Source organism: Geotrypetes seraphini, chromosome 13 (genome assembly GCF_902459505.1).
Source record: "Geotrypetes seraphini chromosome 13, aGeoSer1.1, whole genome shotgun sequence".
NCBI classification, from domain to species: domain Eukaryota; kingdom Metazoa; phylum Chordata; class Amphibia; order Gymnophiona; family Dermophiidae; genus Geotrypetes; species Geotrypetes seraphini.
In genome coordinates this window covers 81627449-81641341 of record NC_047096.1, presented here as the reverse complement: position 1 = coordinate 81641341, position 13893 = coordinate 81627449, and the positions used below count along the sequence as shown (strand labels likewise).

At 42.8% G+C, this 13893-nt stretch overlaps 1 protein-coding gene across 7 annotated transcripts in view; it reads right to left on the bottom strand.

The window, feature by feature from the left end:
• The window catches only part of STAT3 (signal transducer and activator of transcription 3), a 160184-nt gene that overhangs the window by 83854 nt on the left and 62437 nt on the right, over positions 1 to 13893 (bottom strand). For all 7 annotated transcript variants that reach the window (XM_033917770.1, XM_033917772.1, XM_033917769.1 and 4 more), the window contains 2 exons: positions 9966 to 10058; positions 547 to 606 (listed from right to left, as the gene is read on the bottom strand). In XM_033917770.1, the coding sequence (XP_033773661.1) occupies positions 547 to 606; positions 9966 to 10058 (153 nt within the window). The remainder of the gene's footprint in view (positions 1 to 546; positions 607 to 9965; positions 10059 to 13893) is intronic.

Sequence of the window (13893 nt, the reverse complement as noted above, 5' to 3'; positions counted from 1 at the left end):
CTCAGAAAAACAAACTTTAAATGCAAGAAAGAAAAAATAAATCTAAGCAGAGGAAATCAGAAATAGCTCGCTTGCAGAGAAAAAACTGGAGGTGCTCAAAGCTATAAGTATTCTCACTTCTGCAAGTCCAGTTCACAGGAAGGGATTGATCACCACATGTATGGAATCCGGAGTAGATGTAACAGAATGTTAAATTTTGGCTTTGATATCTCACCTCTATGATCATCCCACATATATATCCCTTGGTGCTCACTTCACTCTCTGTATGAGCATCAGCTCTCAATTTCCCAGTCTTTCATGCTAGATCAAATCAACCAGAGAGATGACATTTCAAGACATCTGCTCTCTGGAATGCCTCTCACTGCTCTACTGTCTTGTCTTTCTGCTTCTTGCTATTAGATGTACTACTGGACTTTTTCTTCCTTTTTTGTTTTCACTGGCTTGTAAACATTTTGATATTTAATTATGGCAGGTAGTATAGCAAATTCTTGCAATAAACATACAATCTACGTACAATAGTTTTGATGAATCTTTGGGTTTACTTACTTGTCAATGCAAACTTTTATTTTAAGTTGATAGTTTAGCTCAGGAAATTTGACCAGCAACCTGCCAACAAAGAATTGTTTCAGTTAAACTCAAGCAAATAGACACTACATTTAGCAGACTTCAACAATATAATTATCCAAAAGCATCAAGGCAGAAGAAAGGTAAAGAGTCAGAGTGCAGCTATTAAAAATAAAATGTTTGCAACAGAATTCTTGAGAGAGATTCTCTATGTTTATCCCATGCTTTTTTGAATTCCATCACCGTTTTCCTCTCCACCACTTCCCTCGGGAGGGCATTCCAGGCATCAACCACCCTCTGTGAAAAATAATTTCCTAACATTGCCCCTAAGTCTTCCTCCCTGTAACCTCAAATTATGCCCTCTAGTTTTACCATTTTCTCGACTCTGGAAAAGATTTGGTTCTTAAATACTTGAAAGGTATCAATATAGAACCAAATTTTTTCCAGAGAAGCCTTCCACGACTAAGAGTTATAGGCTTCCTCCATTTTCTCAGAGGTGTTATCCTCAAAAGTCAGCAACAAGAACAACGGCAGCATAAACCTCAGGCTCCTGCTGCACCCAAGTCCACTCAGACTTTTTGACCATCTAGCACAGAGCATAACCTCAATCATTCTGCCTGTCCTCTCCTCTTCCCTTCGGAGGTCGTCTTCATCATTTTTATCAACGATGGGAACAAATTACATCCAACCTCTGAGTCCTCACAATAATCCAAAAAGGTTACTCTCTTCACTTCCTTCAGACCACCCTGCTTCTTCAGGAAGCTCAAGCTCTGCTTCGTCTCCGTGCCATCAAGGAAGTTCCTCTGGAACAGCAGAACACGGGGTTTTACTCCCGTTCCTTCCTTATTCTGAAGAAGACAGAAGATCTCCGAACTATATTGGATCTCAGAGCTCTCAACAAATTTCTTGTCAAAGAAAAATTTTGGATGCTATCTCTAGCATCATAGTATCCCTTTCGGGATCACAATGATTGGTTATGCTCTCTGGATCTCAAAGAGGCTTACACTCATATTTCTATTCACCCAGCCTCTCGCAAGTTTCTCAGATTTTGGGTGGGAAATCATTATTTTCAGTACAGAGTGCTGCCTTTCAGCCTGGTGTCAGCTCTCAAGAGTTTTCACCAAATGCCTGACTGTAGTAGCAGCAGCTCTGCGCAGCCCTGGTCTTCAGGTTTTTCTGTACCTGGACGACATCCCAGGGGGTTATTGTAGGGACCCAACGGACTATTTGGTTTCTCCAAAATTTGGGATTCAAAATCAACTTTCCAAAGTCCCAGCTACAGCCCTCTCAAACTCTACAGTTCATCGGAGCTGCATTGGACACTGTGCAACTCAGAGCATTCCTTCCTCAACAACGTCAGGATACTTTCATACAACTTTGTCTCAAAGTGTTGCTCGCCACTTCACTCTCAGCAAGACAGATGATGGTTCTCCTAGGTCACAAGGCCTCTACAGTTCACGTGACACTTTTTGTCAGACTTTACCTCAGAATTCCTCAGTGGACCCTGGTTCCTCATTGGGCGCAGGTTTCCGATTCTCTCTCAGCACATTGCAGTGACTCCTTCATTCAAACAGTCTTTCCACTGGTGGATGCTTTTTTCCAATCTCTCCAGAGATTTAATGTTTCAAACTCCCTCATCAGAAGGTCCTCACGACAGATTTCTCGACCTACGCTTGGGGGGCTCATCTTGATGGTCTCCGCACTCAAGGGCATTGGTCCAGCACAGAGCGTCGGAGTCACAAAAATCTGTTGGAACGCAGAGCGATTTTCAATGCTCTCAAAGCTTTTCAGCATCTTCTTCACGATCCAGTAGTCCTCATTTGTACAGACATTCAAGTAGCCATGCACTATGTCAACAAGCAGGGAGGCACAGGATCTTTCCCTCTCTGCCAGGAAGCTCAAAAGGTGTGGAATTGGGCAATATTTCACAACAACTTTCTAAATGCGGTTTATATTCAAAGAGAGAAAAACTGTCTGGCGTACAAATTGAGTCGTCTTCTGCAACCTCACGAATGGACACTCAATTCCTCACCTCTCCATCACATTTTTTGTCAGTGGGGGACTCCTCAGATAGATCTCTTTGTGTCTCCCAACAACAACAAACTGCCTCAATTCTGCTCCAGGATATACTCTCCTCATCACCTCGAAGTAGATGCTTTTCTTTTGGAATGGACGAATCAGTTTCTGTATGCATTTCCTCCATTTCCTCTCATTCTCAAGACACTAGTCAAGCTCAAACACGAACATGCCACCATGATTCTCATAGCTACTCGGTGGCCCAGACAATCATGGTTCTCCCTTCTACTTCAACTCAGCAGCAGGGAGCCACTACTTCTACCAGTTTTTCCCTCTCTGCTTACACAGAGTCAGGGGTCTCTCCTTCATCCCAACCTGCAGTCTCTACACTTGACAGCTTGGTACCTTTCAACGTAACTGCCAATTTCCAGTTCTCTCAATTTGTAGCAGACATTTTAGAGGCTTCCAGAAAGCCTACTACTAGGCAATGTTACCACCAGAAATGGACTAGGTTTTCTGCTTGGTGCGCTCTTCATCACAAGGAGCCTCAATCTACCTCCTTGTCTTCAGTTTTGGATTACCTGCTGCATTTATCTCAATCAGGCCTCATCTCAGTGCAATTGCTGCTTTCCATCAGTTCTTAGAGGGGAAACCTTTCTCTGCTCATCCTGTGGTTTCCAGCTCTTTATACTCTAGACTGCAAGCATGCTTTGGCTTCCTACTTACAAAGGACTAAGCCACAAAGATCTTCTCAACTTTTTATCTCCTTCGATCCCAATAAGTTGGCACATCCAGTTTCCAAGAGAACCATCTCCAACTGGTTGGCTGCTTGCATCTCTTTCTGCTATGCTCAGGCTGGACTGCATCTACAGGGTAGAGTCACAGCCCATAAATTTCGAGCCATGGCGGCATCTGTCACTTTTCTTAGATCTACTCCTATTGAGGAAATCTGCAAAGCTGCCACTTAGTCCTCAGTTCATACTTTCACCTCTCATTACTGTCTGGATTCTTTTTCCAGATGGGATAGCCACTTTGGCCAGGCAGTATTACAAAATTTATTCTCCTGAATTGCCAACACTCTCACCATCCCATTCTGGTGAGCTTGGAGGTCACCCATATGTTGAGAATAATGCCTGCCTGCTTGTCCTGGGATAAAGCACAGTTACTTACCATAGCAGGTGTTATCCAGGGACAGCATGCAGATATTCTCACAACTCACCCACCTCCCCTGGTTGGCTTCTTAGCTAGCTATCTGAACTGAGGAGATGCTGAGGAGAACCGTGCCCTATGTCGGGTGGGAAAGCACTCGCGAAAGAGCGGTGCGGCAGTCGCGAACTTTCTAAAAGTTCTTCAAGCAAGTCTGCTTGTGAAGCTGTCCGCACCAGGGCTCTGTGGATGACGTCACCTATATATTGAGAATATCTGCCTGCTGTCCCTGGATAACACCTGTTACGGTAAGTAACTGTGCTATCTGTGATATGCTGGAGAGGGATATCAAATATTAATAAAGAAACATAAACATAATTAAAAATTAGCATCTAACCAGACCAGACCTTTTGGGTTATGTTGGTAGATTAGTGGATAAAGACAAAGAATAAGTAGTTCTTTGTGATTTGCCTCTTAAGGGGAATTGTGCAACTCTGGAATACTCAATATTTCTCTGTCTCCAGCAGATGGTGGACTAATTATGCAGCCTACTTCTCACCCAGGTTGGTTAGCTGTGTGTCAGTCCAGCTATTACTTTTATGATCCATAAGAACATAAGCAATGCCTCTGCTGGGTCAGACCTGAGGTCCATCGTGCCCACCAGTCCGCTCACGCGGCGGCCCAACAGGTCCAGGACCTGTGCAGTAATCCTCTATCTATACCCCTCTATCCCCTTTTCCAGCAGGAAATTGTCCAATCCTTTCTTGAACCCCAGTACTGTACTCTGCCCTATTACGCCCTCCACCACATGTTGGAGACAGAATGCTCCTCAGCTGCTGCCTTAACAGGGAAATTTTTCTCCAGTTAAGGTGTTCAGTGCCTTCTGGAGTTTGGGTTTCTACATATTATTTGTGTTGTAAGTCAGGCTATTCCTTTTCTGGCAGACTCACAGAGCTTCAGCATGTCACTGCCTGCTCTGTGCTTCAGTTTCAAAAATAATTTGACAGTTGCTTCCTCTATCAATATGCAGGAGATTGTGATTTTTATCCTGCCATCGCTGCACTGTTGTTTTTGAAGTCAGGTATGTTTTACTTCTTCGGTATTATTTGGCAACTATATAGATTGGGTTCCGAAGGATGTTTTTATTTATTAAGTGGAGCGTTATCAGCCTGTCTGTCTGACATTGCTACCTGAATGTCTTGCTGCCATCTAAAATTAAACATAGCCAAGATTGAACTCCTCATATTATAATAATAACTAGTGTTTAAGCCCATTACATTAACAGGTACTAGTAAAGCCTCCTTCCTTCACATGTCCCCTATTTTCAGCCCCAGCTCCAAACCCATTTTTACCCCCCCCAGCTCCCTTCTCCCATATTTTCCCTTTCAGCCCCAGCCCCCTTTTCTCACCAGCATTTTCCCTCCTCACCCCACTTCCCTGTGCAGTAGCAGCAGCAGCATACCCTCCCCCTCCATTTCCCTGTGCAGCAGCAGCAGCAGCAGCAGCATTAACCTCCCCCACTCCACTTCCCTGTGCAGCAGCACCTCTTCTGTGCTTCCTCTTCCCTGTTCCCCCTGTCCAGCAGCACCTCTTCCCTGCTCCCCCTGTCCCTCTTCCCTGCTCCCCCTGTCCAGCAGCACCTCTTCCGTGCTCCCCCCTGTCCCTCTTCCCTGCTCCCCCTGTCCAGCAGCACCTATTCCCTGTTCCCCCTGTCACTCTTCCTTGCTCCCCCAGTCCAGCAGCACCTCTTCCCTTCTCCCCCGGTCCAGCAGCACCTCTTCCCTTCTCTCACTGTCCCTCTTCCCTGCTCCCCCGGTCCAGCAGCACCTCTTCCCTGCTCCCCCGATCCCACTTCCCTGCTCCCCTAGTCCAGCAGCACCTCTTCCCTGCTCCCCGTTCCTCTTCCTTGCTCCCCCAATCCAGCAGCACCCCTTACCTGCTCCCCCAGCCCCTCTTCCTTGCTCCCCCTGTCCCTCTTCCCTGCTCCCCTAATCCAGCATGGTCATTTGCAACCTGGTGAGGATCGCAGAAGGCTTTTGCGAACCTCGCAGGCCGCTCTGCATTTCGATAGCACGTTCCCTCTGATGCGATCGCGTACATCAGAGGAAATGTGCTACTGAGGTGTTGTGCGGCCTGCGAAGTTTGCTACAGCCGGCAGCAATCCTCACCAGGCTCCTTTGAAGGCATGGGCAGTGGTTGGTGAGTGAGGGCGGGAAGCTCCGGAGTGTTCCCTGCCGCCGTGTTCTATAATAGAATTCGGCCAGGGAACAGAAAACACGGCGGCAGGGATCACGAAACCCTAAGTGCGCATGCATGCTTAGGGTTTTATTATTATTGATAATAATAATAATTTATATACCGCAGGACCATGAAATTCTATGCGGTTTACAATGGTTAAAATTAATTAGAATTAACAAGATTAGAAGCTAGTTATTAACAGTGCTAGAGATCAGTTATTGTGGAGTAGGATTGTACAGGTTAGTTGCCTAAATACTTCAGGAACAAGTATGTTTTTAGGTGTTTCCTAAATTCCCCATAAGTAGTATGCGTGAGCAATTGTTCCAGATCTTTGCCCCATAATGCCACTTGATTTGAGAGAAGATGTTGATGGTGTTTTTTAAATTTATCTCCTTTAACCGGTGGGGAAACAAAATTCGAGTGTGAGCTTCTCTTATGTCTGTTGTTTGAGAAAGAGAAGAGGTCAGTTATATATTTAGGAGCTAAACCGAATAGTGCCTTAAAGCAAAAACATCCAAACTTAAACTTCACGCGTGCCTCCGTCGGTAGCCAATGTAGAAGTTGGTAGGAAGGTGTTATATGATCGAACTTCTTCAGCCCAAAAATTAGCTTGATTGCCGCATTTTGCACCAATTGTAATCACCGCATATTCTTCTGGGAAATTGCCAGGTAGGCAATATTGCACTAATCTAGTTGACTCAGTATAAGGGATTGTACTAGGATTCTAAATGATGAGACATCGAAATATACTTTAATGGACCAAAGCTTCCAGAGAGTAAAAAAAAACCCTTTCTAACTAAGGAGTCCACCTGGTCTTTCATGGTTAGACTCTGTCCAATGTTACACCCAATATCTTCATAGTGGGTTGGATGGGATAACTACGTTTATTGATGCACAGTGATGTTTTAGTGTCAAGTGGGTGTGGCGAAGCAACAAAAATTTTTTGTTTTTTCTGAATTAAGCTTCAGTTTGAATTGTCATCCATTGCTCCATCGAGTTTAGTACTTCTGTTGCCTTAGGAGTGACTTCCGAGAGAGAGGTAGCGAATGGAATAATGTCTTTGAGATCCATCCATCAGGGGTATAGACGTGGGTCTTTAAGGAGCTGGGTTTGTAAACAGGAAGGTTTTCACTGCTTTGCTGAAGTTCCAAAGACTTTCTAGTGATCTAACAGATGGGGGGATGATGTGCCACATTCTGGGTATGTAGTGAGAATATGAGCGTCTTCGGGATGTCTCGGATGTGAGTGAGTGGCCAGGTGGCAGGACCAGCTGATTTTCTGTTTGGGATTTCAGTGATCGGTTGGGGACATAATGCTATGTAGTTTGGCGCCATTTTGTGAAAAGTCTTAAAGGCTAACACCAAGGCTTTAAAGGTGCATTATTTTTGGATAGGAAGCCAGTGCATGGATGTTAGTGCAGGGGTGACATGGTTGCGGAAGCCCAAGTTTTTTTAGGAGTCGGATAGCGGTGTTTTACACACCTTGGAGACGGGAGAGTGTTTTTACAGGTAAGCCCACTAGTAGAGCGTTGCAGTAATCTAAGCGGGATAGTACAAACGTGTATAGTAGCTGGGTGAAATCGCTTTTTGAGAAATAAGCACGGATGCACTTTAGTTAGCGGAGGTAATAGTGCGTTCTTGATATGGGTATTAGAAATATTATGGTGTAGGGCTTTGACTATGTCTACAAGCTCCACTGCTTTATCATTCAAGACACTGAGTGCACTAGGGTTGCACAATACCCTTAAGGGGCAAATCACAAAGAGTTACTTTCTTTCTCTGTCTCCATCTGCTGGTTGAAGGACATAACCCGCAAGTTCTGGACTGGTTTGGTAGAACTAAAGGAAAGAAAATTATCAGGTACAACATAATTTTTCCACACACTGAAATAGAAAGCTCGGTAGAGATAATCTTTGATTAACTTATTACAAGAAGATTAAGAGTAGGCTTTGATGTAGTTACAGTTCTATTCTGTACCTATACCTTCAAATATTTAAGCATGATGGATGTATAAATAAACAAAAAGAATGCATGTTCATATGCTATACTTTATGTTTAATTCTATGATACGCCACATTGGAGTTACTTAGTTTAGGTGGTACATAAATAAAAGTTTAATCAAAAAAACAAAGGAAGCAGCCATGTCTGATTACTAACTGATATGAGGAGACAATTTCCCTTCATTTTCATGCTTGTGAAAGAGTCAGGGATTCTCCCTCAATAATGATATTATACCACCAGGCAGCAGGGGGTGCTAATCAGAGAGAGAAGGAATTACAAGCCCCAGGATGCCCTGGGCTCAGTAGCTTAGGGCTCAGCTACCTGAGAAGAGGTAGAAAAGCTGCTGAGTCACAGGCAGACATGAGTATATCTTTTCCAGTTTAAGATTCATTCAAGGAGGTCCCAGAGTAAGAGGAGGCTTCCAAATCTAGAGGCTGATACAAGCCTCAAGAAACATTCTCCAGGAGAGTTCCCAGCCATGGGTTAAGGCAGTGGTCTTAAACTCAAACCCTTTGTAGGGCCAAATTTTGGATTTGTAGGTAGTTGGAGGGCCTCAGAAAAAATAGTTAATGTCTTATTAAAGAAATGACAATTTTGCATGAGATAAAACTCTTTATAGTTTATAAATCTTTCCTTTTGGCTAAGTCTTAAGAATATTGTCATTTATAGCTAAAGAGACATATGATCAAGAAACTGTTTCATTTTACTTTTGTGATTATGATAATCGTACCGAGGGCCTCAAAATAATACCTGGCGGGCTGTAAGTTTGAGACCACTGGGTTAAGGGGAACCCTGGAAAGTTAAGTCCAGAAAGGACTGTTTAAAGGAGCTGACATTGTGAGACAGTTGATAACTTGGTTGGCTGAGGTAAACCCAACTTATTATTCTGAAAACTGTGGAATGTGTTCATGGGTCTGACTGGGACTGTTTATTTGAATAGAGAAACTACTTCCCCTAAGCCTGGGAGGGAACAGGCTCAAAAGTATGTGTAAATAAAAGCTTTTCCTTATACCTTCCACAAGTGTCTACGCTGTCTTGTATATATGTGTGCAGGGCTCCAGGAAGGCCTGGACTCTGCTATAATGTTCTCTTCAATATTAATATTTAAATTGAGATGTCACATACATTCCGTTTTTGTTTTTGAGAAAGAATCACTCAAAATTGTAAAATGGTGAATGTGTGCCTACGACAAGTCTGCTTGTAAAAAAAATCAAGGTTGCAAAATCTATTTCTCCGAGATCATTCAAAATAATTTTACTTTCAGGAAACTGAAGTTTTTATAGACACTATGATAGACTGATTAAAAGTTATGTTATCCAAATGATGCTGTGATACAAATCTTGTGTGTATGATCATCATCTGATATTTGTGTTTCAGTCCACTGTGGAATATTGCAGATACTTTAGTTCCAATCCAGCAACTTAAACTAATCTCCATCCCTCTCCTTCATAAAAATAAGCTTCACACCCTAATACTATCTGGGACCCTCTTTCAGGAGTGCTCCATGATCTGCCACATAGAGGCAAATAAATGTAGTCATTTAACCCAATAGGACAGTTGCATGGAGGCACTGTGGCAGAAACACAACCAAGTGTGGTCATGGCACTACATGTGAATAGCCAGTTAGACATACCCCTGCAGCCTAAACAGGAGAGAGGGTAAAAGGCATGGCCCTATGATCAGGAGGAGGAGACAAAACAGCAGCATCAAACCCTGAAGCAAAACATGGAATGTACACACTCATGTAGCCTGGCAAAAGTGAGACACTATAGTGGTGAGAGAAGCAAGCTGTAATTATACCCAGTCTTCCACAGCTCTATTTCACAGAGTAAGATACTGATACTGGATCTACCACAAAGACATAGGTTGGAAGGGACTTCTGCAATGAATATGGGAGTACTCATTATGAGAGACTCAGTGAGAAAAGACAGAAGAACCCATCTGTGAAGGCCCCAAAATCTTCTTAAGTTCTTTTAAGTAGCATCATACTGAACCACTTACCTGACTTTAGTTGTAAACTGCACACCTGTTTTGATAACCAAAGGGCGATCAGGATGCATAGGCATGCAAGGTTGTCTCTCCACCACAAATGCACTGCAAAAGGAGGGCAGATGTAAAAGCTAACAGCTCAAGTTAGGAAAAGTATTCAAATTACAATTACAAACTATCTTAGTGATCACTTTGCTCCTAACAAGCTGTAAGGCAGCAGCAAACAACATCTCCCCAATACCAGTTATTTTAACTGTAAACAGAGTTCACCACCCAGCCAGGAGAATCACTGTAGACAGAAACATAAACTGCCAGACCTGCATGCAACACATCATTACACCAACATGGGGGAGAAGACCAACAAACCCACCCAGGACCAATCCACACCCACCCAGGACCAAGATCACTCATCTACCCAAAAATGACAAACAATGCTCAAACAGAATACACCACACTATCATGTGCCTACATAAATATCAGAGCTTTAGGCCCAAAGATAGAATAATAAGAGACTGGATAGAAACCGAGAATCTAGACTGCCTCTTCCTCACCGAAATCTGGCTAACCTCAGACACTGATCCCAGGATAACAGAAGTTTGCCCGCAGGGTAACAAGATAAAGGTGGTTTGCAGAGACAAAAAAAGAAGAGGAGGTCTAGCCATCTTAGTTAGAAACTCCCTAAACTTAAACATACTAGACAAAACATCCACCCCATATATGGACCTACTAGCTTGCCAACTATCATGCACCACACTAAAAAGATCCATAACCTGCATGCTCTGCTACATAACACCAGAGAACCCACCCTAAGACTTCTGGGAGTGATGATAGACAGATGTTGTACCATGCAACCACAAATCGACAAAATACAGAAATCATTCATAGTCATGCGAAACTTAAAGCAAATCCAAAAATTTTTTGACAGAAAACAATTCCATCAGGAACAATATACATCAGGAGTAAGACCTTCATGAAATTGTAGGTGAAGACCCCATGAGACCCCCCAGAGGATATTTTTAAGAGAGACATTGTGCTATTGAATGCAGGTTTCTGAATAATGAAAGAAACATATCTCTCCCTGTCGGTAGAAACAATATGCTTATGTAAGAGGTTCATCTTTGCTCTAGTAGCTAGAAAATATTTACTGACGATAACAGCATTGGATATTTCGGGACTTTCCAAGAAGACAAACCCAAACAAGATGACCTACCAAAAAAGTTATTTGAACTGCTGACAGAGCGACAATGAAGCTCAGGAAGAAGGGGGCCTACTCTCAAAAATTACTAAACTTAGTATTAAGAATGCATTGTCAGGGGAAATAGAGAGGAGTCAGATTTGACAGTAGGTGACATCATGCTTCAATACTGCTCCGTGATAAGTATGCAGACTATATAAATCAATAGATATGATAGATGTGTCAACCCAATAAAAAGTGACTATGTAATATGTAACTAGGTAGTACTCTAGGCTTCTGAACTAAAGTATATAAGTAGCATACCGGCTAACTTAAGCTTCAGGATAGATCCATGACAGAAGCCGGCTACTCTGTATGTTATCCATTGGCTCAATATGCTGTACCATTGTTCCATTCAAGCTGACTTTTGTCTATTACTAATAAACCTATATTATATACAGCAATTGGGTTGTCGTAGTGAGGTCATTATTCTGGAAAGGTTAGCAGTGCCTTTTCAGCTCATGGTCCAATCCCTAGTCCTAGGACTTCTAGACTACTGCAACATCCTCTATCTCCCCTGCCCCGCAGTCATGATAAAACTACAAACAGTACAAAACACAGCCCTGAGACTGATCTATTCGCTGAAGAAATACGACCATATCACCACCGCATACTTCGACTCACACTGGCTCCCAATACAAGCAAGAATACTACTCAAATTTTACTGTCTACTATTTAAAGCCATGAATGGAGACAGCCCAGCTTACTTGAACAACCGCCTTATCCGAACTACCACAACCAGGCAAAGGGGCTTCAAATGCAAAAAAAATGTACGATGGCCTACTGGCCATGCAGGCAGCGAAACTAGACCACCAACTATCCAATCTACTGATCACGACACCAGACTACAAAACTTTCAGAAAAGAAATAAAAACCCTGCTATTCAAGAAATCCATCAAGACAAACTAACATCGCAGGAAGCACTTCAATCCCCCAAAGTAACCCCTTCAACTTGGTAACTCTTCTGGAAATGTCCCGATAACCTCTTATGTAATCCGCCTTGAACTGCAAGGTAATAGCGTAATAAAAGTCACTAATCACATTTCATTAGAGATTTCTATTCCGCCATTACCTTACGGTTCAAGGCGGATTACAAAAGAGTTATAGAAGGTGGGTTACAAAAGAAGATCTCTGGTCATTTCCAGAGTTAGTAAAGAGTAGATCAGGTTGATTTGGGGGGGGGGGTGTGTCAGGAAGAAGATGGGAGGAAGGAAGGTACTCGTAGTGTTAAGACTTTTAATGTAATGTAATGTAAATTATACTGGATAAATTATACTTTTAGGAAAAATTCTGAAACTTCACTAGACAAACTTTAGCTCATAACTATGAGGAATCTCCAAAAAGTTTACACGGTTTTATTTTATTTAACACTATTTATTAAATCTCTCAAAAGCAAATTACATAACTTTTCCACATACTCACCCTGTTCTGCGATACATTTTTCCGAGCATCCTACTAAGTTCTTAATGCCATCAGAAAAGAATGTTTTGGTTGAGCGCTTAGCCACTGATGCATCAGTTTCATGTCATTGTCACAGGAAAATTTCTGTACGGCTATTTTCAAACATTGCATAGTAACATAGTAGATGACGGCAGATAAACACCCGAATGGTCCATCCAGTCTTCCCAACCTGATTCAATTTTTTTTTTTTTTTTCTTCTTAGCTATTTCTGGGAAAGAATCCAAAGCTCTACCCAGGATTGTGCTTGCGTTCCAACTACTGAATTTGCCGCCAAAGCTCACTCCAACCCATCTACACCCTCCCAGCAAATGAAGCCCTCCCCAGAGCATCCTCAACTAAACGGCCATATACAGACTCAGATCATGCAAGTCTGCCCAGTACTGGCCTTAGTTCTTCAATATTTACTATTATTTTCTGATTCTAGATCCTCTGTGCTCATCCCACGCTTTCTGAACTCTGTCACCGTTTTCCTATCCACCACCTCTCTTGGGAGCGCATTCCAGGCATCCACCACCCTCTCCGTAAAATAGAATTTTCTTACATTGCTCTTGAGTCTACAACCCCTCAACCTCAAATTATGTCCTCTGGTTTTACCATTTCCCTGGAAAAGATTTTGTTCTACGTTAATACCTTTCAAGTATTTGAACGTCTGAATCATATCTGCCCTTGTCCCTCCTTTCCTCTAGGGTATACATATTCAGGACTTCCAGTCTCTCCTCATACGTCTCTTGGCGCAAACCTCCTACTATTTTCGTCGCTCTTCTATGGTCCACTTCAAATCTTCTTATGTCCTTTGCCAGATACGGTCTCCAAAACTGAACACAATCAAGTGGGGCCTCACCAAAGACCTGTACAGGGGCATCAACACCTTCTTTCTTCTACTGGCTAAGCCTCTCTTTATACAGCACAGCATCCTTCTGGCAGCATCCACCACCTTGTCACACTGTTTTTTCGCCTTTAGATCTTCGGACACTATCACCCCAAGGTCCCTCTCCCCCTCCGTGCATATCAGTCTCTCAACTCCCAGCATATACGGCTCCTTCAGATTGTTAATCACCAAATGCATTACTCTGCATTGATTTTTAGTTGCCAAATATTAGACCATTTCTCTAACTTTTGTAGATCCTTTTTTTATGGTTTCCACTCCCTCCTCGGTGTCTATTTTGTTACAAATCTTGCTATCATCAGCAAAAAGGCAAACCTTTCCTTCTAACCCTTCAGCAATGTCACTCACAAACATATTAA